General features: G+C 34.3%; 3 protein-coding genes across 3 annotated transcripts; 2 read left to right on the top strand and 1 right to left on the bottom strand.

Annotated features, from left to right (window-relative positions):
• Positions 1–1,188: 1,188 nt before the first annotated feature.
• On the top strand, positions 1,189–9,159 carry LOC107418801 (synaptotagmin-4). Its single transcript, XM_016027496.4, has 14 exons — positions 1,189–1,677; positions 2,346–2,420; positions 2,524–2,631; positions 3,381–3,413; positions 3,572–3,661; positions 4,020–4,145; positions 4,921–5,061; positions 5,364–5,783; positions 6,065–6,199; positions 6,949–7,158; positions 7,258–7,530; positions 7,736–7,873; positions 8,294–8,593; positions 8,678–9,159. Exons 1-14 carry the CDS (start codon positions 1,492–1,494, stop codon positions 8,897–8,899), a joined length of 2,457 nt encoding a protein of 818 aa, XP_015882982.2. The 5' UTR covers positions 1,189–1,491; the 3' UTR covers positions 8,900–9,159.
• A 1,274-nt stretch (positions 9,160–10,433) lies between these two features.
• Positions 10,434–15,953, top strand: LOC107418781 (CRM-domain containing factor CFM3, chloroplastic/mitochondrial). Its single transcript, XM_048473662.2, has 9 exons — positions 10,434–11,542; positions 12,637–13,102; positions 13,183–13,313; positions 13,472–13,843; positions 14,120–14,276; positions 14,355–14,647; positions 14,824–14,883; positions 15,131–15,214; positions 15,398–15,953. Exons 1-9 carry the CDS (start codon positions 10,655–10,657, stop codon positions 15,473–15,475), a joined length of 2,529 nt encoding a protein of 842 aa, XP_048329619.1. The 5' UTR covers positions 10,434–10,654; the 3' UTR covers positions 15,476–15,953.
• Positions 15,954–19,061: 3,108 nt separating this feature from the next.
• Positions 19,062–23,355, bottom strand: LOC107418807 (uncharacterized). Its single transcript, XM_016027502.4, has 7 exons — positions 23,197–23,355; positions 22,953–23,030; positions 22,391–22,429; positions 21,720–22,295; positions 21,527–21,628; positions 19,760–19,924; positions 19,062–19,619 (listed from the first exon to the last, which is right to left on the bottom strand). The coding sequence occupies exons 1-7, from the start codon at positions 23,287–23,289 to the stop codon at positions 19,494–19,496; spliced, it is 1,179 nt and encodes a 392-aa protein (XP_015882988.2). The 5' UTR covers positions 23,290–23,355; the 3' UTR covers positions 19,062–19,493.
• Between the last annotated feature and the right edge of the window lie 80 nt (positions 23,356–23,435).

The raw sequence follows: 23,435 nt of genomic DNA, 5'->3' as shown, positions 1-23,435 counted from the left end.
AGTAATGCTTAAAGAAATATAAAAAACACAATAAATTTTAATTAGATATTAATTTTGGTATAACAATAAGATAAAAAAAAAAAAAAAATTTGCTTGGCAGACAATTCCTTTGATCAATTCTGTGAAAATTGACACACGTTTCAAACCCTAAATTTCTAGAAAATTGAGATTAAATTTTAAAATAAAAAGGAGCTAAAAAATTGTTGTTTGCTAACGTACATACACAAGATCAAGATCCAAGGTTTCGAAGTGTACGGTCATAGACTCTACCATAAGCCAATGTTTGTGTGCCCGCTCACATACATTTGGACCACTCATTGTGAATATTCACCAAAAAAGACAAAAAATTTATTTATTTTTATTTATTTATTTTTATGACAAAACTTTATTTCTCGGTGAAAAAACACAATGTAACAAATTCATTATTATTATTTTTTTATTTTTTTTCCGTGAATAAACTTTATTTCTCGGTGAAAAAATACGAACACTATAACAAATTTATATGATTTAAGTTAAATCTCCATCAAATTGTGTAAAGCTTATGAATTTTTTTTGTTTTATTTTTGGCATAGATAGATAAACAAATTTAAATCTAGCTATTGCCACCAACAATCGTTTGATTTTTTTTATTTTTTTATTTTGTAATCTCTTAGTGTGTGTGTATAATTTTTTTTTTATTACAATTCATGAACGGATTGACCAACATCAAAAGGGTAAAAGAGACTACACAAATTTATGTGACACACGCGCCGGCAATGTTTCGTGGATCTTTATACAAATCTCGTTTAACAATTTTCCCTTAAAACACCTATTACCAAAATATAAAAGCTTCCCTTAAAACCATTTTACCATTAAAACGCACCGTTTTGAAGAATAAATAGTGACCCACACGTCCCGGTGTGCCTTACAGAATTTGTGACCGTAGATCCAACTACTTATTGATCAATAAAAAACAAAAAAAAAAAAAACAAAAAATTATAATAAGAATTCATTTAATCTGATTTATCCAGCATTTGAGCTTGAAACATACGCCAGTAAAAGAAAAAAAGTTGAAAAATATCAATCTAAAAAATATCATGATAAGGTCAGCGGTCAAGATTAGATCTCTTTGTAAATGTGGGACCGCGTAGACATGTCTAAGGAGCTCGACAGTTATTCGGACAGAAAGAAGAGCATGGTTGTTAACTAAATTGTTGTTTGGGACTTTTACACTGGCTTTGACTTTTTGTCTTCTTCTTCTTCTTCTTCTCTCTCTCTCTCTCTCTTTCTAAAATGGGAACCCAATTCTCTCTTTCATTTGATTGAACTTCTTGCACCGTTTTAACTTTCTTCAACTGGAAAATATCTCATTATTCCTCCACTTTCTCGGAAAATTAATTTCTGGGAACTGGAAATATGGCCTAACTACCTTGGTTCCACTTTCTGTGAATACCTTGTGATGAGGAAATAGGAAAGTGAAGTCGGAGATTGGTGTTTGTAGGTGTCGGCTCAATGGGTAAGAGAAAAAGGAGAGGTTTTATTGAGGATGCTATGGAATTCTTCAACTATGTAATGGAGGAAAAGCCTTTTCTTCCATATTATATTCCTCTGGTTTTGTTAGCTTGGGCTATTGAAAGATGGGTTTTTAGTTTCTCCAATTGGGTTCCACTTGTCGTTGCCGTTTGGGCAACTATTCAGGTAAATTTCTGTTTGTTTGTTTGTTTTTTGGTATTTTTTTTTGGATCTTCCTCTATGTTATTTCTTTTTTCTAGATGGGTTTTTCTGTCTTCACATTTGTTTTGTGGGAAAATTTAATACCCATACGCATCTATCTAGATGAAGATTGTGTTTTCTGCTTGATTGTTTAACCCAAAAAATAAAAATAAAAATTCCCCTTTTTTCTTTAACTGTTATGAATTTCTTCTTCGTTTTTTTTTTTTTTTTTTTTTTTTTTAAATCATACATTTATATAGATTTATGAAAGCATTTAAATTGTTGAAAATCTTGAATATTGCCTCTTCTGTTCCATTGTAGATTTTATGATAACCATTTTGTTCATGTTTTAGTCTCCCTCAGTCTTTCTATCTTTATCTGTTTAATGTTTTCATCCTCTGTGCGGGTGGGGTAGTTGTCCGTCTAAAGTTTAATATTTAAGGTTTCTATTTTTGTTTAGCAGTTGTTCCAGTACTGTTGTTGATTCATAATTCCGAGTTCTTGTTGAGTTCATGTATTATTATTATTATTATTCTTATTATTATTTTTTCGTTTTTATGCGGATGGGAATTTTCCTTTCACTGATATCCGTTAGATTGGAGTTTGACGATGTACATTAGATTAAATGTGAAATATCATTTATGTAACTACAGTATGGGAGTTATCAACGTGAAATACTTGTTGAAGACTTGAATAAGAAATGGAAGAGAGTCATATTGAATACCTCGGTACATTATTTCTTTCCTTTTTAATCCTCATTTTTATTCATCTGAAATTTGGCTATGTCAATTTATTACTATTTTTTCCCTGATCCTTATATCACATGGGTAGCCCATAACACCGGTGGAACCCTGTGAGTGGCTGAATAGGATGTTGGTGGAAATATGGCCTAACTACCTTGCTTCAAAACTTTCAAAAAGGTTCTCATCCATTGTTCAGGTGAGAACTACTCTTCCTTTTGCTCAATTAAATTCACTACGATGGTAAGTTTACACCTTTCACTTAATGTCTATATGCTATGTGTCTTCGGTTTTAAATCTTGAATATATGGTTAAAATGATTTAACTAAACCAGGATTACAAGTTCAGTTTGCAATTTTGTTCAAATTATATTGGACCTAGTAATTATATGAGTATATCCAAATATTTTGCAAAATGGTTCCTTCTTTACGCTATATTATGTGGAAAAATTTGAGAATTGGATTTCGTTACCTTTTAAGTTCGATCTTTATCATCTATATGCTCTTTTGTATTTTATTGTACTAGATTATCATACGAAGCTTATGTTCCGGATTTTCAAATTAGAATTGCTTATGGAGATGTGAGAATTGGTAGCTGGTAATACCATGGTAGCGATTTGTATTATCTGCCAATGCATAGGAGCCTGAATTTGAATGAAGCAAACTTGTCCTTGAGCAATATTCCTCTCTTTCTGTATAGCTATTATCCTAGGGCCTTCAAAGGCTTTTCTTGTGACTCAACAAAATGTTCTTGAAATCTATGATATTCCTGGACTCTGTCATTTTGAAGTTTTGGGGAATGTATTGTGTAGAAACTATTAGTGCTGGACTGTCTTATTACTTACCATTCATTTCTCTATTTTTGTGGTGTGATATCTCAATTAGTCCGATGTTTAGTAGCACACATTTTCTAGATCAATTAATTAAATTTTATTTTTCTTTTGTGCAGAGACGTTTAAAGCACATAAAATCAAGGATTATAGTAAGTAACTTATTGTTTACTCTCTTCTCTCTCTAATGCAACCGTTTGAATCTTCAGACTTATTTCCCCGCTTTTTTTCTTTCCATTCCATCTGGAATCTTTCTACTTGATGCCAATCTTGTTTTTGAAACCTAAAGATTGGCCTCTTTTTTCTATAGGAAATGATAGAATTGCAGGAATTTTCGCTAGGTTCATGCCCACCTACTTTGGGTCTTCAAGGGACTCGTTGGTCAACATCAGGTGATCAGGTCAGATTTCTGTTTGCGCCTCAGACTTTGAGCATTCTACTTTATACAGAATATTTTAAGAAGAGATTGTTATTTCAAATTATTCTTCTTGACTGGATGAAGTTTGTTATTAGTAGGCACATCTGCACGTCATTACAATATTGTTGGATTTGAATGTTTACTATGTGGTAAATTTTAAAAACTCATGCACTACAGTAGGAAGTTCTATTTGTTCTGCAGTTCTGAAGAAAAATGAATATTCATTCCTAAGAGGCATGCAAGGACACCTTTGTTTTTGCTTCTTTACTCCATGTGATGATACTATTACTGTATGTGTTTCTGTGATTTTCACAGAGTTTTTCTGTGTGCTTTTTTGCAGAGAATTATGCGTATTGGTGTTGACTGGGATGCAAATGATATGAGTATTCTGTTGCTTGCTAAGGTGGCCAAGCCATTTATTGGAACAGCACGAATTGTTATAAATAGTCTTCATATTAAGGGTGATGTATGTAAAGACATTTCCTAATCATTCTCCCTTTGTTTCTTTTTTGAAGGTTTTATATCAAGTTGGGTTTTAGCAAAGTAATAGATTTTAGCTAGCGACTTAGATTTTTTATTTTTTATTTTTCAATTTAATCCATAATTGGTCAAAATCAATGGTGATGATACACAAATGCACAGTGAGGAAGAGAGATAGAGAGACACGGACAGGCAGGAGCATGTTCGTTATTCTATGCTGCTTTTGGAGAAACTTGTAAAGTTATGACTTAATGTTTTTGCCTGTATTCTTGCTGTACCTTAAGGGAGCCATTCTATTTCATGCGAGGAGTTTATTCCTTCTTGATTGTGATAAGATGCTATATTGGTACAAACTAAGCTGGGAACTAAATGTTGTAGCTAGATTAATGTTTTTGTTGACAATTTTGTGCGTCACATGCAACTTTTTGCACCATTGCCTATTTTGTAGTGCATTAATTAGGTTATGCACTAATGAGGTTATTAAAATGGCATCCTGTTTTTCTCTTCTTTCCAGAAAGCAAGACCCACCTTCTTGATGGTTTTTATGAACATGAAGGGCTACGGCATTGATACATTAGTTTATGTTTTTTTTTTGTATATGTTGGATGGATGTTGTTCTCAGAAATTACAATATTTGCCCAGTTCATAATTTCTGTCTCTAAGTACTGTGTGTGATGCATTGCTGTTTTGATGATTTTGATAGTTGCTTAACAGTTATCTATATCTTCTACGTTTAATTATTCACTAAATTGCATTTGCAGATTCTTTTGATGCCAGTTCTGAATGGAAGAGCAGTTCTGTACTCGTTTGTGTCAGTTCCAGAAGTACGAATAGGAGTAGCCTTTGGTAGTGGAAGCCAATCACTTCCTGCCACAGAGCTGCCTGGTGTTTCTTCTTGGCTGGTATGATTTTTGAGAACTTGGATGTAAATTCAAACTGCATTAGAAAGTTAATGGTTCAAGCTGTCTTAAATTGCCTCTTTACAAAGATTCTTGTTATTGTTATTATTATTTCGATCCTCTTTATAAACATGATTTGTCTAGTGCTTAGCAATACTTATCTAGTACTTTTAAGTTGATCATATGATATATAACAGGTAAAAGCATCTAGCAAAATCTGATTAGCTGGATACTAATAAATTATTCTCCTTTCCTTTTTTTTTTTTTTTTTTTTTTTTCTCTTCTTCTTCTTCTTCTTCTTGCAGGTTAAAGTTTTCACTGACACCTTGGTTAAGACAATGGTTGAACCTCGACGCCATTGTTACTCCTTGCCAGCTGTGGAATTGAGGAAAAAGGCTGTTGGTGGTATAATACACGTGACAGTCCTTTCAGCAAATAAACTCTCTAAAAGCAGCTTGAGAGGAAGTCCATCCAGAAGGCAACAAAATCCTTCTTCTGATAAATCTTCAGAAGACTATTCTGCTGACAACGATCTGCTGACATTTGTTGAGGTTGAACTTGGAGAGTTAACCAGGAGAACCAATGAAGAATCAGGGTCAAGTCCTAGATGGGATTCCACATTTAATATGGTTTTGCATGGAGAATCAGGAACTCTTCGATTTCATCTTTATGCTTGCAACCCGTCCAGTGTGAAGTATGATTATCTGGCAAGTTGTGAAATTAAGGTATTAATAGATCTGTATTTGTCCATGGTGTTACAAATTCATTGCAAGTGCTAGTCGGTGTTTGCTTTTAGGTGGCCTTTGCAAATTTAATTTATGTTGCAACTTCATATGTTTGATACAATGCCAAATATCAGGCCTAAAATTTCATTCAATATTATAGGTGTATGTAAAAATTAAAATTAGTTGTACAATTTCCTGGTACATCTTAGAATAAATTACTCTGAGAATTACTACATTGAGTTTCTATGTGACCATGTTGATGCCTACTTTCCTATGAGCAGGTAAAGTATGTTACAGATGATTCTACAACATTTTGGGCAATAGGACCCAACTCTGGTGTAATTGCCAAGCATGTTGATTCCTGTGGAAAAGAAGTTGAGATGGTTGTTCCGTTTGAGGGGGATGATGCAGGGGAGGTAACATTTTCGAACTCTGGAAACTTATCCTACAAAATAGTTGTGTACATAATCTAAGCAGATTTGGTTTAGCAATTAAAAGCCATTTCAATTACCAGCCTTTGTCTTCTCTAATAGAAATTAGCTTCAGCAAGTTTTACTTTCATTCAAACCTTCTGCCGTTGATGTGGTTTTTTTTTCTTTTTTTTTTTTTTTTGGTTGGGGTGTCCGTTAGAAAAATTTATGTTCCTACATAATAAGACAAACACACAATCCGAATTAGTCAAATCTAGTTGAATATGTGGAGAATTTACCAGCAGTATTTTATGAACTGCCAAAAAATGGTTATAATCCTATTTTTCTGTTGCAAGACAACAAACTGCTAGAAACATCAAGATTTGAACACAAAAGCTAAACAACCATAATATATTAAGCTACTATTAATCCAAAAGCTTAGGCTATTAGAAGGGAGTTCAAGTATGTGTATCAATCTTACAAAGCAAACACTAAAAGTTGCTTAGAATTCTAAGTTATGAAGAAGACATATACTTATGGCAATTGCATGGGTCCCACCAACTATGGGCCAGAATTTTGTCGTCGAGTCAAAATCTGAAAAAAGAATCCTTTTTCTCTATTCTCTCACACACTCTCTCTCTACTTATGTGTGTCTTTATGTTTAGTATCTTAAAAGATAATGAGTTTTTTTATTGTATGCAATTGATTCTAGATGATTTTTAACGATGGGGTTTTTTATTTCTTGCATCTAGCAGTTGACTGTGAAGCTTGTCTTAAAAGAATGGCAATTCTCTGATGGTTCACAGAGCTTGAACAATCTTCGAGTTCGGTCCCTTTATGGATCATCAAATTTTCTGTCAAAAACAGGAAGGAAAATTAATGTAACTGTTGTTGAAGGAAAGGATCTTTATGTGAAAGATAGAACCAGAAAGCTTGATCCATATGTTAAATTGCAGTATGGAAAGGTAGGTTACTAGCTATTTGCTAAGCAATTGTCTGTGATGTGCGATTCAATATCCTAGATAGTGGGAAAACTTGACTTGTATGAACTAAACTTCCTTCAGGTTCTTCAGAAAACAAGAACTGCCCATGGTTCAGATCCCATCTGGAATCAGAAGTTCGAATTTGATGAGATAGGAGGGGATGAATGCCTAACGATAAAATGCTATAATCAAGAAAGCTTTTCTGATGATAACATCGGTAGTGCACGTGTAAACTTGGAAGGCCTAGTCGAAGGGTCAGTCAGGGATGTTTGGGTACCTCTTGAAAAAGTGAGTTCAGGAGAACTAAGGCTTCAAATAGAAGCAGTCAGAGTTGAAGACCATGAAGGATCAAGGGTATGTTATGAGGAAATAGAAATGAATCGTACTTACAATTCTTTAGATAACATACCAAAAGGCAAACCTATTCAGTGTGCTCAAAATATTGTGGGGTCGAAACCCAAATTATCTACATGTATGTTTTGGTAGTTGATGATAATCCCAACACAGTTGTGGTTTAGCATGTTCTTTATTCATTTTTCCCAATCTTTTGTGTCTTCAGGGTTCAACAAATGGCTCAGGAAACGGATGGATAGAACTTGTTCTCATTGAAGCGAAGGACCTTGTTGCTGCCGATCTCAGAGGCACAAGTGATCCATATGTGAGAGTTCATTATGGGAACTTGAAGAAAAGAACAAAGGTTTGCGATATTTCTTTGCATTATACAATGTTAATTCCCTAGCTTCGCTACCACAGTTTTCTCATGAACAACAGTATGGTTACCATATTTTTAAAGCAATACAACAAAAAGAACTTTCATTGGTTCGATTAATCATGCGTTTGGAAACTTTTTCCTTACCCATAGTCACATAATCTTTCTTTGATTTCACCTAAATCTAATAATCTAATCGTAAGGTTTTTTAAACATCTTTGTTATTGTTTCACTTTCTAATAAGAAACTTACACTAGCAGGGAAATTCCATCTTGTTTAAAACGCTAATAAATCATTGTAATATTAGGTGATTGATTGATACAATTCACAAAATTCTCACTTAGTCATGTTCGTTTAGGGGGAACTAACTGGTTCCATGATTTTTTTTCTCCAACTCTCGAAATGCAGGTTATGTACAGAACTTTGAATCCACAGTGGAACCAGACACTGGAATTCCCTGATGACGGCAGTCAGCTAATTTTGTATGTTAAAGACCATAACGCTTTGTTACCCACGTCGAACATAGGTGATTGTGTTGTAGAATATCAAAGATTGCCACCGAATGAAAGGTCTGACAAGTGGATACCTCTACAAGGGGTGAAAAGAGGGGAGATCCACATTCAAATTACAAGAAAAGTTCCTGATCTAATGAGGAAAAGTTTGGATTCCGAACCATCCATGACTAGAGCATACCAGATTTCTGGCCAGGTGAGAAATGCTGTTGTTTACTTTTGCACTGCTATGGTATTATACAAAAGTTTGATGCTTATTATTCGTGCTGTTTGATCACAGATGAAACATATGATGGCCAAGTTTCAATCTTTGATCGAGGAAGGCAATCTCGAAGGACTCTCGACAACTTTGAGCGAGTTAGATAACCTAGAGGATGTGCAAGAAGAGTACATGGTTCAGTTAGAAACAGAGCAAATGCTGCTTCTGAACAAGATAAAGGAGCTTGGTCAGGAAATTCTCAACTCATCTCCTTCCATAAGCAGAAGACAATCTGGAAATTGAGCCATTCCTCTGACCGACATTTAGGGTTATTTTTGCTCTCAATACAAATTTTTTATACCAAAAAATTAAAAAAAAAAAAATGTCCCTTGAATAGATAAATTAGGTACATGGTTCTCCAAGTGGTACTAAATTAAATCCTTGATAACCTTGATGCTGCTTAATTGTATATGGATGCTTCATCAATTATTTTTCTGCAGCAAATGTAGTAATTGATGGCCTTTTAACTCCTTTAATAACATATCCACCAACTTTTAAACCCATTTGCAATGAGCTATGCTGAATTCTTTTGTAACCCTCAGTACAAGTCTCAGTTGAGTAAAAAAAGTTTCCAATGGCATTTTTTCCACACCCACACCCCCCCCCTTTTAAAGTAATGGCCCATTTGAAACATATTTCCAACTATAGTTAGAAACATGTTGACATATTAAGGGTATAAAATGTTATCTTAATTAATGATTTAAAACTAAATTGTAACTACCCAATAGTAATTTTTAAGATTGAAATCCAAAGATATCCACCAAATTATAATGGTAAACATAGTATTGTTGAAATGTAATAGTTAACGTAGTAATGTGGCAGGTGTTACAATGTTGCTTCAATACTTGGTGACTCACCATGCATGTACAAGGATCACATATACCAGGCTCATAAACAATATGATCTATATGCTAGCTTAATAGTTATATTTTCAAAATTTACTAATGAACTAATAAAATTGTAAACCAGATTTTATATAAACTATATATCTATAATGTATTTTGATTGAAGTCATCTAAAAATTGAAGTTGAATGGATGGTTTTATCATCTTCATTTGATCAGTTTTTTAGTGGATAGTTTTACACAAACTCCTTTTAAGTTTCAAGTTTTTTCATATACATCTTTCTTTTTTTAATTTACACATACTTTCTTTGTAGTTTCAATTTTTTTTACATATATATATATATATATATATTATCGGTCAAACTTTGAAATTTAACAGTTAACAAACTTTAATTTTTTTTTACAATGACAAATATATCCTCAATATAACAATATTAAAGTAGAAAAAAATTAATGGGATTTGTTGCCTTTAAATTAACAATGTACAAATAAACAAATTTTTAAAAATAAATAAATTTAAATATTAGATTGTTAAAATGGTGGCATTTAATAGTTTATTTTGACTTTTTTACAAATAAATTTATTTATGAAATAACTTCTGAAAAGATGGATAATTTTTTGTTTTTTTAAGCTTTCAAAAAATTAAAAAACCATATAAACCAGACTACCATGTTTTTTTTTAAAGTTCGACAAAGGAAAAATGAAGCATGTGAAAAGAAAATTGAACTGGCAAAGGAAGTATATGTAATTTTCAAAAATAAAATTGTATATATGAAAAACTTTGAAATTTAAAGGGGAGTTTGTCTAATTTACCCAAATTAGCGACACTCTTTTTAAAATATTAAAACTCAACGTGTACTTTATATAATTTTTTTGGTAAATCCACGTGTACTTTATCTATATATTAAAAAAAAAAATCCAAGAAAAAAATATCCCAAAATTTTCCGAGAAAAAATAAAAAAATTAAAAAAAAATCTTATCAGCTACTGTCTTCACCAACGGAAACAATTCACAGCTTTCCTTCGCTCTGTCCCTCCCCTATCCAATCCACAAAAATTTTCTCGGCATCCAAACAATGAGAAAAGAACTCAAAGCGAATCAGCAACAACACTAAACCATTGATAGCCTGAAAAACTAAAGCTTAAACCACAAAAATGGTCATCACAACCGCGAAATTTTACGAAATGCCACTCAGGAATTCACTCCCGCTTGCTTCTCGCTCATCGCCATCCATTAACATCCTCTTCTCACCTCCAAAACCATCCTCATTCCACATTCTTAGAACCTTCTCGTCTCTCAAAACCACCGAGCACAGCGATAGAAGGAATTCCAGAACCAATCGCTTTCCAAACTCTTTGGATGACCAAAACCCTAAACCCCTCTCTCACAAAACCCCCAAATCTACATCTGCTCCTTGGCTCAACAAATGGCCCTCTCCGACCCCTCTGACCAATCACAACTCCGTCGAATCGAACGGCCGGGAAAAAAACGCCGGTGGGTATGTCGGTAAGGACAGAGGGAAAAGCTCGATTGAGAGAATCGTGCTTCGGTTGAGGAATTTAGGGTTGGGTTCCGACGATGAAGATGAAGATGAAGAGGTGGAGGATGGGGATGATATTGGATTGGACGGTCAGGATTCAATGCGGCCGACCGGTGATGAGAAACTTGGGGACTTGTTGCAGAGGGAGTGGGTTCGGCCTGATTATGTATTGGCAGAGGAGAAGAGTGATGATGAGATGGCATTGCCATGGGAGAGAGATGATGGAGGTGGGAATGGAGAAGAGGAGGTGAAGGGGATGGGGATGAGGAAGAGGAGGGTAAGGGCACCTACATTGGCTGAGTTGACTGTTGAGGATGAGGAGTTGAGGAGGTTGAGGAGGATGGGAATGTTTGTGAGAGAGAGGATTAGTATTCCGAAAGCCGGGCTCACGCAGGCCGTCCTTGAGAAGATTCATGATAAATGGAGGAAAGAGGAGTTGGTGAGGCTTAAGTTCCATGAGGTTCTTGCTCATGATATGAAGACTGCCCATGAGATTGTTGAGGTTGGTTGAATTTTTGGATTTTTGATGATTGGGAAAAGTTAATTATTATCAAGTTTCATTTGCAAAAATATATATATATATATATTTATATATATATATATATATATAGATATATATATTGGTGAATTCTGATTGTTCTATCTTAATGAAGTCCAATAAGTATAGTTTGAAAATAGGGCCTTTACAACTTTGGATTTTGATTAGTATATGTTGGTTGAATTATGGATTTTTGATGATTGGTCTAGTTAGTTATTATCATCATTCAGTTTCATTAGCTAAATTGGAGTGGTGAATTCTGGCTGTTTTCCATAAATATGTAATTTCCTAAATGCATCTCTAAAAGCTGAGATTTTGGAATCTAAATTTAAATTAATGAATCAATAAGTATAGATAGAAATAGGGCCTTTACAGCTTTTATTGTCTTGGATTATAGAGATGTTAATGTGAATGATGCGCTTTTGAAGTAAAGTTCAAAAGCAACTGCAAATTGTTTTTCAGTTATAGCAATAGGCTTATATTGATGTGGAAATGATTAGTTCTTTGTTATGTCTGTGATTTGGCTTTAACATTATTCTTTAATGATCTGATGTAATAAATGCAGTAACTTTCACTGTTTTCTTTTACTTGAACCTAAAAAAACAAGGTTTTGAAACCAAACTCTGCAATAATGAACCAATAAGTATAGTTTATAATTAGCGTCTTTACTACTTTTCTTGTATTGAATTATACAGATGATAATAAGAACAATGTGCCCTTGGACTGAAGTTTTAAACCAACTGCAAAGTATAATTTTTTTTATAAATTATTGTATTTCAATCATTAATTTTTTTTTTTTTTCATTATTGTATTTCAATCATAATTATAGACTGATAATTGTTTGGGATGATTAGTTTATGATTGGGGGTCATCTCTGTTGCTAAATGGGTTTCCTTGTTATGTCCATGATTTGTTGTGTCACATTATTGTATAATGATCTGATGCCATACTTGCAGACTTGCTGTAATTCGCACTGTTTCCTTTTACTTGAATTTCTTTATTGATATAAATCATGAAAATGATTGGGAGATGTAACTGACTGCCTGTAGTGATGTCAGCGCCGAACAGGAGGGTTAGTTATATGGAGGTCAGGAAGTGTTATGGTGGTTTACCGTGGGAGCAAGTATGAAGGGCCATCTAAAACCCAACCTATTCATAGGGAAAGAGATGCTCTTTTTATACCAGATGTTTCTGCGGCTGAAGATCCCTTACTAAGAAGTGGAACTGATGCAACTTCAAATCTAGAAAAGAGTGAGCCAGCTGCAATTAACCCATACCGAAATCAGAACATGACAGCAGAGGAAGCAGAGTTTAACAGCTTATTGGATGACTTAGGTCCACGTTTTGTTGAATGGTGGGGTACAGGAGTACTCCCTGTTGATGCTGATTTACTTCCTCAAAAAGTTCCTGATTATAAGACACCTTTCAGACTTCTTCCTACTGGAATGCGATCACGGCTGACAAATGGAGAGATGACTAATTTACGGAAAGTTGCTAAATCAATTCCTTGTCATTTTGCCCTCGGTACAGTTTAGATTGCATGAGTACTTTTCTTTCAGTAATGATAACTATGTCAATGTCTAACATGAACTTTCTTGGTGAAGGGAGAAATAGAAACCATCAAGGCTTGGCATGTGCTATACTCAAGCTTTGGGAGAAAAGCTTAGTGGCGAAGATTGCAGTAAAACGAGGTATCCAGAATACAAACAACAAACTTATGGCTGAGGAGCTAAAGGTGAGCCCTAGATGCTGTATTCATAAATTTTTAGGCATGTAAATGACACGTTTTTCTCCTTTTAGTTTCTTTGGTTGCTCATTCAAAATAACTAAATGTACTTTCTTAAATTTCATCTATTTTGCAATCTAATTTCTTAAATTTCATCTATTTTGCAGATGTTGACAGGTGGTGTTTTATTGCTTAGAAACAAATATTACATTGTCATATACCGTGGAAAGGACTTTCTTCCAACTACGGTAGCGGCTGCTTTGGCTGAAAGACAGCAATTGGCAAAACAAGTACAAGATGTTGAAGAGAAAGTGCGGGTTCAAGATGTTGAAGAAAAACTGCGGAATGGAGTGGTAGATGCAGTTCCATCAAGTGAAGAGGGAGGACAGGCTCTTGCAGGTACATTGGCTGAGTTTTATGAGGCTCAAGCCAGATGGGGAAGAGAAATAACAGCTGAAGAACGTCAGAAGATGATTGAAGAAGATTCCATGGCTAAGAATGTTAGGCGTGTCAAAAGAATTGAGCATAAACTAGCCATTGTAAGTTTGCTTTTGCTTTTATGGAAATTCAATTTCTTACTTGTAATGACTCATAGCGTTGGGATGATTCTAAAAATTAGGAATGGCAAAACTTTCAGCATTTGCAAGAAAGTGATTTTACTCATTGTTGTGGGTTCATGCATATGGAAGTCATCTAAAACCTTTATTATGAGAGAATTGTTGCGTATTTCTGTTGTTTCTGCTATCCTTAAAGGATGGTTGATCATTAACATATACAGACTGGTGACTTTCTTAAATTCTTGAATTAATGGACAGGCCCAAGCCAAAAAGCTTAGAGCAGAGAGACTCTTGGCTAAAATAGAAGCATCGATGATTCCTGCAGGTCCAGATTATGACCAAGAAACAATCACCGATGAGGAACGAGTTATGTTTCGTAGAGTTGGTTTAAGAATGAAAGCTTACTTGCCTCTTGGTGTGTAATCCTCAATTCCTTGAATGAAGATAAAATTTTTGAGTTTAAATTTTAATTCTGTTTATTGTAATGTACCAGGAATCCGTGGTGTTTTTGATGGTGTAATTGAGAACATGCATTTGCATTGGAAGCACAGAGAACTTGTCAAACTAATCTCGAAACAGAAGACCCTTTCATTTGTGGAAGATACAGCTAGATTATTGGAATATGAGAGTGGTGGAATACTAGTGGCAATAGAAAGAGTTCCCAAGGGATTTGCTCTTATATACTATCGTGGAAAGAATTATCGGCGGCCCATTAGCGTGAGGCCACGAAACCTTTTGACAAAGGCAAAAGCATTAAAGCGTTCAGTGGCCATGCAACGCCATGAGGTTTCATCTTCTGTTTATTTTTTCCTCTGTTTTTTGTTAAACTTGGTTATTTCTGAATGTATCCGTTTCATACATTTGGTAGAAAATGAGAAATATATCTATCTTTGTTCTGTAAATTTTTAACTAAAAGTTTACATTTTTTTTTTTTTTTTTTTTTTTTAAAATGTACCTTGCAGGCTCTCAGTCAGCATATATCTGATCTGGAGAGTACCATAGAGCAAATGAGAAATGAAATTGTAAGTGATCGTTTCCCCTTTTTTTTTTTTTTTTATTTGAAGTTCTTTTTGTCATTTCCTTTAAAATGCAATTTTAGAAATTTGCTCTTCTCAGATATGTAAGAGTGGAAAATCTAAAGTGTGCACCTTTTCATTAACAAATTAATTAAATACCATATTATGTAATTTTCTTCAGCTTGTATTAGATTTATGTTCATTGTAAAACTCATTTATGTATTCGAGATATTTATTTATGAGACTATCACAGGGTGTTTCCCAAGATGTAGAGGAGGAAAATGTTGCATGCTTGAAGGACCGCAAACATATAGATGATGCCTTAGATTCCATAACGGTGAGAATTTCTGCTTTTCTTTGCCTTTTATTACATCCTACTATTGTTGTTTCACTATGGTTGAAATGTCCTTAAATTTGCTTGGATGGGGTTGAGGATCAGCATCTTTGTGACTGTTGATTATTTCAATCATATTGCTTCAATATCAGGCAATAAAAAGTAACTGGTTGTTCTGAATTGCAGGACGAGGATGAAGCTTCCGACTTGGATTCAGATTATAATGATAGTGATGAAGAAATTGATTGGGAAGATGAAGAGTAGAACTTTTCGTGTTTTGAAAAGCATGAAGGAAGAATTTTGGAAAAAGGAAGCGTGAGATAATTTTTGGAAATGCCATATGATTTTAGTTTATATTGGATGGTGGCTTCCTTCTGATTCGTGGTTTGATGAGATAGCTATGACTAACCATTTTGTGTGGATTCAAGAATGCTGTCTAATTTTTTCGGAGGATGGAGTCAGCAAGAAAATAAACACCAAAAGGAAATGCTGTAGTTGCAACTTAGAGTGCAATTATCAAATTCGTTGGATGTGTAATTGTTAAATTAAGTTGAGTAAATATTTGTATTTTAGGTAGCATTTTGTTTATATAGGATTTGGCATATAGAAAATTCCAATTGCATCAGTTTTTAACATTATTTTTCTTTTTACGATTTTTAATGTCCTCTTGGAAGCAATGTAAACGACTGTAGTGATGAGTCAACAAGGTTTTGTATATCCGGAAGTTGCATTTTTACATTCATTATGGTTTTTATTTCTTTTAGGTGGTTGGACAGAAGCAAGTATTTTCCATTTTGCAGCTTGTGATGTTTGTTGCACTGGTTACTAAAACGAACCTTTTATTGGCGAAAAACTACAAGAGACAACAACAATGAGGAATCCACAAACGATTAGTTTCTTACCAAATAACTTGCATGGAGCCAAGGAAAGATTTTCAAAGCAGATTTGAATGTTGAAGGAAGCTTTGATGAAGTTATACAAGGTGATGGAGTTTTAGCGTACTGCGTCACCAGTCCTTGTCCCCTATGACGATGATAATGCTTAGGTCATGCTTTTTCTTTCATTTATTCAATCTTAATCATAGATTTTAGAAACCACGTATGTGATCATGTGATAATGCTTCTCTCTCTCTCTCTCTCTCTCTCTCTCTCTGTGCGAGCAGGGAGGAAAGGAATAGCAGAAAGGAAAAGAATGTTTTTTATCAAGCAATTTTTTTTTTTTTTTACGTGTGACAAGGAATAATCTAAGCCGTTTGTGTGATAAATTTGAAATCCAATGATTGGTTATTTTTCCATGTTTTTTGACCATATTATTTTGATCAAGTCAGACCTGATAATAGAAATACTATATATATATACACACACACACATATATGTATATGTATATATGTAAGGGTATGCAAAGTGTGGATGGTCCGCATGCTCTATATATGTATATATATATATATATATATACAAGGGAAACTAGTGTGTGATGTGATGGAATCCGTGAATATTGGAGTTGATGGGAAACTTGTTAACGGATAGGTTATTGTTGAACTGGCTGAATTAATCCTAGTTGGTATCCAAATTTGTATAGTGATGATCTGGGAATTATGCATTTTATAGAGTACCAGAAGTTGTGTAGCACATGAGTCATATCATAGAGTATTTATGTGCATTTTGGTCAGAATAATGTCCTTATTGATAGTGCTAGACGGTAGTTATTTGGTGGTAATGGAAAAGGATATAACCTTGGAGTTTGGAATTTTCATTTAGCTTGTGAGAATTGAGAGGGGTGAGGTGACAAATTGATTTTTCACACTGGTAAAATGCCAAGCAATTCGTTTTGAAATTACATCTATTTGTGGACCCTAGGTTCAATTGCAGTTTTTTATTAATTCAATCAGCAATCTCTAAAGGCATATAACATATGTTTTCTCTGCTTGACACATTGGTTTTTCACACTGATAAAATGCCAAGAAATTCGTTTTGAAATTACATCTCTGTGTGGATCCTAAGTTCATTTGCAGTTTTTTCTTAATTCAATCAGCAATCTCTAGGGGCATGTAATATATGTTTTTCTCTGCTTGATAAGCTATTTGTTGGATATCCCTACTGTCTCTACAATTTGATGTTGTACGTTTGTCTCTGCACAAACTATCTGTTAGATATCCTATTAGTCTACAGTTTTATGATAATCGCGTTGCACGTTTCGTTTAACTTATCATACGGTATAGGACATCCTATTACCAGTAATTGATTGGAAAAGGAGAGGGAGGATGCAGGGTAGCATGTAATGTTATTATCATATCGTATGTCCCAGGAAAGCTACCATTCTGCATCAATATACATTTTCTTTTATTGGGATGTTTAATGTACAGGTCATGCCTTACTTTTGGTGGATAGATCATGCCTTCCTTTTGGTGAATATGTATATACAGAGAGATTCTTTGCGGCTATGTATATATATATATATATATATATATGGACACTAATGACACTCGATTATATATATATATATATGTGTGTGTGTGTTTGTGTTAATGATTATATATATCTGTATATATAAGTTCTTATTTGTGATAATTGGCATTCATTCTAATTAGCTTTTAATGTCATATGTAGATTTTCTTTAGTGGATTTAATTAGACCTGTAATGGTACCTATATATATATATATATATATGTATGTGGATATTAGTTTGTTGGTTTTAATTATGTTAGTTTATGGTTTTAATAAATTATATGTTATTTTATTTTGAGAGTGAGAGATTCATGATATATTTTGTGTGTTGGATTATGTAGAAATGCTGAAAACTTGTGGAATTGTAGTTTGTGAGAGTTGTATGATGGTTAGAAGTGTGTTATATGTGCAGGTTGAAATTAGAATATGTCCATAATTTAGGAGAGGTTATGTTGAAATTTTTATAAAAATATTTGATTGAAAAATTACAAACCAAACACTTTAAGACAAGCTTAATGTGGTCCTACTCCCATTTCGCTTGAGGGGAGATGATAACGATAAAGCTAAGTATGTACAGTTGAGGTTAAATAAAAGTAATAAACCTCCTAGATTGCTCATGTGAGGATAAGTGTATATTGTTGCACCAATCAGTATATATCAGATAAACATGCAAGCATCAGACAAGGCTGATAATCTTGTATAAATACTTGTATCAAACATTCAATATAATAAAACTTCGTCTATTCCTTATTTTGTGTGTCCTATTCTTTTAATTAGCAATGAACTCTTTATTTCTCCTATTTTTTGGTAATAAATTTTCATCAGAAGAACAAAAACAAGAAGAAACAATAAAAATGAGGTTTCCATAAACGCTAAGGCTAATGATAAAAAAGGCAACCTCTCTCCTATTAATCTATACATCTATCAAACACTTGCATGAGACGAGTTTGAACTTTGAACACGTTTTGAATTTCGTTATGGGTAATAAATAATAAATAAAATATAGAAGAATTCATTTTATTAGTTTAAGAATTCCACACTTTAATATATATATATATATATATATATTTATTTCTGATTCGTTTATATTTCAACTCTTTATTGCCTTTGTGATGATTATGTGTGGTGGCTTTCAAATCCAACTTCTAATTTGAATATACATTAATTATTTCAAATTTATTTCATCCAAAATCACGAAATAGATAATTTTCTAGAAAACAAGATCACTAAAAGCACTTTTATTTTTCTTTTACGAAGTGTTTTTACCGAGTATTTCAAAATCACTTCCAAAACTAAACTCTAATCTATTGGTAAAAGAACCAGTAATGTCAAAACTCAAAATTAATTTTTTCCATGATAAGCCTATAAAAATAATTTTCACCTGGCAGCATTAGAGAAAAAGGCGATAAAGAACACCATGTGGCTTAAATATCAGAGACGCTATAGAGCACCACGTCTGTTTAAATGTCTAAAGTGCTATATTAATACAACCACATTCACATCGACCACAATAAACAACATAAAAAGAAAAAATTATGTAGCCCCATGCATGAACAGGATGTGATCGGTAAAATAGAAATACAAATTGACAGACGAATCAAAAACAGCCTCAACACGAGAACTAGGTAGAAGCAAAATTGTCATTTCCTATGATAAATCCAGACTTGTTTTTGTCAATCACGAATCAACTTCAGGATCATTCCCAACAGCAGCCAAAATCAACTGGGTTAACCAAGAATAACATTCAAATTTCAGCATCATAACTGCAGAAGTTTGGAGTTCTGAGGTCCATCCAGCTGTTTTTTTTCTTCCATCCAAAGTAACTAATTCACTGATTTTCATTGTCGTAGGATCTGCTGGAGCTGTAGCACTTGATTCCTTTGCTCCGGAGGAAGAAGATTGATTTGCTCAGGTGTTAAGCTCATGACCTGTTGAAGCAGTGCCTTCTCCATCTCAGGAGTCAACTGTGGAATGAAAGATAAGTCCAATCAAAAACCAAATTTATATATATATATATATATATTAAAAAAAAAAAAGGGAAAATTATATTAAAATTTAAAAGCTGTAGCCAATGTGAAATTTTGAACAGATGCAGATATATTACTGATGGGGGACGAGAAGACGGATTGCCAAGACCCATCTGACCAGGAATTAACGATGGTGGCCCTGAAAGCTGTGGTAGTGCGGGATTCTCTGGTGCACCAGACATCCAACCAGATCCTCTGTCCATTTGATTGTTGAACTCTGTTCCTAAATGCATACCTCCAGGCTGACGGGTAAAACAACATCAGATTAGCATGACAATTCCAAAATTTGCAGCAACCGAGCAAGCATACAATAGTAAGGTTAGGAATGTCAACGGAGCGGAGCAGAGCCGTTTTTTAAAATCCAATACCCGTTAGAGACGGGGCGAAGATGGGGATTTCCCAATCGGGAATGGCATGAGGTGGTTTTCCCTGTTTATTTATTTTTTTTTTATAATTGATATAATTTTTTTGAAAAATTTGTATAAAAAATTTTGTTTTATAAATAAAATATAAATAAAATAACTAAAATGTAATATAAATAAAATGACTAGAATGTAATAAAATACATCAAGATCCAAATTTACAATTATAATAAAATACATCAATAAAAAATACAATAATCCGTATATATAAAATATGAAAATAAATAAATATATACAGGCTGGGTTCTTTATTCCCCGTTCCCGGGCTGTCCCTGATTCGGATCTTAAAGATTTATTCCAAACCCGCCCCGCGGTCCCAATTTTTCAAGGAAAAACCACCCCGTTAGGGGCGATGCACGGCAGTTTTCGGGATGTGCAGGGCAAATTGGCATTCCTAAGTACGTTCGATTAAAAGAAAAAACCATTATGTTATGTCCACATGGCATTTGCAATCAGTATAGATTACACCAATGTCAGATAAACATCTTAAGTGCAATCAATTTTTCAGATGTAGGAATCAAAAATTCAAGCAAACCATACTCATCAAACTAGGTCAATGAAGCTGTCTTGTCAGGTAAAGATAGCATCACTATGGGATTAGAACCTCCCTAAATTATTTGAAATAAACTTTGGTGAAGTCCCAATTTAGCATATCTAAATCAAACAAGCATTTTAACTTTGTTATCCCCAATTTTAACTTTGAAAAATAATCAATATATTTGGATGGTCAAAGGGCGTGCAAAATTACTGAAAAATATATAATCAACTTTATTTTTTATAAAGTTGATATGCCTATAGGGGATAGCATCTGATTGCAAGTAATTTAATTTGTAGAAGGGAAAAGGCAATGCTCATGCGAGGTAGCCCAGTTAAGAGTAGCCAAATCATCTCCCCACTTCTAGTTCTAAAACGAGAACAAATTTGTCTCCAATTGGCCAAACAAAACAAACACAATTAACACAATTGTTATATAATTCCTAAGTAACCTTATAAAATCTACCATGGTTAATGATACCGGCACACAGCTCCACCTTAACTTTTGTACAAAATAGGAACCTAAACATATATATTTTGACATACAAAGCGAATTTTCACAGCAGTGCCATCATAATTGATTGAGGGCCCAGCACCTGATAGTATGCACTTATATCTAGATTAGGCACAATGTATATGGATTCATACTGCAGCACTAGCGAGACTTGAACAGGCTGACTCATGTATACTTCAGTCAGACCTGCCCATTTGTCAAGGAGAGGCCATGTGTCCATCAGAAATCATAGAACGCAACAAATTCAGGCATTCATCAAGCGTAACCAGCCGTGTAAGAATGCCTAGAAACGCAGAATATACAGACATACATATATATATATATATATATGCTCTCTATAATATTCAAATTCAATAAATGCAATACACACATACCTGATACGCTGATTGAGGTGGTGGACCTGGTGGTTGATTTGATAGTGGTGGCTGTCCATGAGGGAATGAAGACCCAATGCTAGAAGGAGGTTTAGATCCTGGCTGAACAATTATTTGACAAAGAAAATTACTTTAACCATGTTATATGTAATACACTAGAAGATGACTTATGAACCATAAGTCTTCCACTTACATGAAACATGGGCTGTGAAAGATGCTGAGGAGCCCCACCATGCTGAAAACCCATATTACCTCCCATTTGCAGGGGATACTGATGATGGAAATTTGGCATTGTAGGTGGTCTTGGTTGCGGTGGCAATGGTGGTTGCAGCTGCATATGAGGAATTCCACCACTCTGTAATGGCTGTTGCAACTGGCCGGAAGAAGTGGGCATCTGGGGTTGATGAAGTGGAGGCGGCTGTGAAGAATGATGAAGAGGTAGTGCAGGTATGTTAGGCAATTGAGAGGATTGGGGAAGAGATGTAGGGGCAACTTGGGGATTTAAGTGTCCCTTAGGTGGTTGTGGTGTCTGCAAGGGGTGAAAAGGCATGGGTTGAGATTGAATATTTACTGCAGCAGAAGACATAGGGATTGCAGGCTGATTCTGATGCTGCTGCTCTCGTGGAGGAGCTTGGATTTGTGATGCACCTGTTTGGTCTTGCATACCCACTTGACCTGGCAATGGACGACCAGCCTGAATATTTGAAAGCTGAGTAGGTTGAGCTGACTGCTGAGGATGCTGCGATGCTGGTGGCTGGATGTTTGGAATCTGAACGCAAAAATGAAAAATAGCACTTATCAAATCACATGAATTAAAATCTTCAAAATCAAAGCTTCATGAAGAATGAAGAACAAAAAACACACCGCTTGAGGCGGCTGCACCATTCCGAGCATTATCTGTGCCTGTAGAAAACAAGACATTTATGGAGAAAATGCAGTCAGCCATCAAACTAACAGAGTTGAGCATGAAACACTGTGGTGCCCAAACAAAAGCTACCTATATGATGAGCATAACCATCAATGTTTTTTGTAACCCATATACAATAATACTCGGAAAAATGCTGTTAATTTTACATTTTAGTCATGGGATTCGAAATCAATTATTGGTTCGTCATTGTTATGAAGACAAAAATAACCCAAGATTCCACTAAAATAAAAGGTTCATCATCCATTGGTGTCCATGACAACAATAAAACAAGCTTTGTATGAAAACAAAGAGAGTAAAATTTTAAGGCAAACAATGTAGTAATTGTAGCTGTAAAGCTCCATCGTTTTAAGAGAAAATTGAATTGGAAATATTTTTCTACAATGAAAATTAAAAAAAAAAAAAAAAGATTCCCTAAAAATATAAAACAGGAATTAATAGATAAATAAAGATATTAAAAAAAAATTAAACTGAAAATAGAAAACCCTAGAGATAGAAGACCTGGAAAAGAGCTTTGGTGAGAAGCGGATTCTGGACGAGGATCTGTCTCGCTTGTTGCTGGTTCTGTTCGATTAGCGCCTGAATTGAGAAACAAAAAGAAAGAAAGAAAAAAAAAATCAAAGATAGGTTTCTTAGGATTAAGATTTGGCGAGTGTTGGGAAGAAAAGAAAATTCAGAAGAGACAAAGGAAAAAAAAAAAAAAACAAAAAAAGAGTAGAGTGATAGACAGAGAGAGAGGAAGTGCCTTCATCTGAGACATGATGTCGTAGAGCTGGTTCTTCGACATTCCGGCGATATTCGCCGATAATCCATCGCCGGCGATTTGCTTTCCCGCCATTGTGCCTCCTCAGACAGAGAAAGAGAGTTCTGGTTGCGGGGCTAAACAGAGCCTTTACATGAGTTGTTCGACAGTCTTCTTAATGGGCTTTTATAAGGGCCTTAGGTTCCCTTGGCTTGTTCTATGTACAGGCCTTCAAAAGCTGT

The sequence above is a fragment of the Ziziphus jujuba genome, chromosome 2, assembly GCF_031755915.1.
Source record: "Ziziphus jujuba cultivar Dongzao chromosome 2, ASM3175591v1".
NCBI classification, from domain to species: domain Eukaryota; kingdom Viridiplantae; phylum Streptophyta; class Magnoliopsida; order Rosales; family Rhamnaceae; genus Ziziphus; species Ziziphus jujuba.
Note: the sequence above shows the minus strand (reverse complement) of the source record. Positions and strands in the feature narration are given on the sequence as shown.

Coding starts and splice junctions, on each gene's coding strand:
- LOC107418801 (XM_016027496.4), top strand. CDS start 1,492: ATGGGTAAGAGAAAAAGGAGAGGTTTTATTGAGGATGCTATGGAATTC. Junction 5,784..6,064: donor TGGCAAGTTGTGAAATTAAG/GTATTAATAGAT, acceptor TCCTATGAGCAG/GTAAAGTATGTTACAGATGA. Junction 8,594..8,677: donor CATACCAGATTTCTGGCCAG/GTGAGAAATGCT, acceptor GTTTGATCACAG/ATGAAACATATGATGGCCAA.
- LOC107418781 (XM_048473662.2), top strand. CDS start 10,655: ATGGTCATCACAACCGCGAAATTTTACGAAATGCCACTCAGGAATTCA. Junction 14,884..15,130: donor AGCAAATGAGAAATGAAATT/GTAAGTGATCGT, acceptor AGACTATCACAG/GGTGTTTCCCAAGATGTAGA. Junction 15,215..15,397: donor ATGCCTTAGATTCCATAACG/GTGAGAATTTCT, acceptor TCTGAATTGCAG/GACGAGGATGAAGCTTCCGA.
- LOC107418807 (XM_016027502.4), bottom strand. CDS start 23,289: ATGGCGGGAAAGCAAATCGCCGGCGATGGATTATCGGCGAATATCGCC. Junction 22,296..22,390: donor TGGTGCAGCCGCCTCAAGCG/GTGTGTTTTTTG, acceptor TTTTGCGTTCAG/ATTCCAAACATCCAGCCACC. Junction 19,925..21,526: donor CACCTCAATCAGCGTATCAG/GTATGTGTGTAT, acceptor TTTACCCGTCAG/CCTGGAGGTATGCATTTAGG.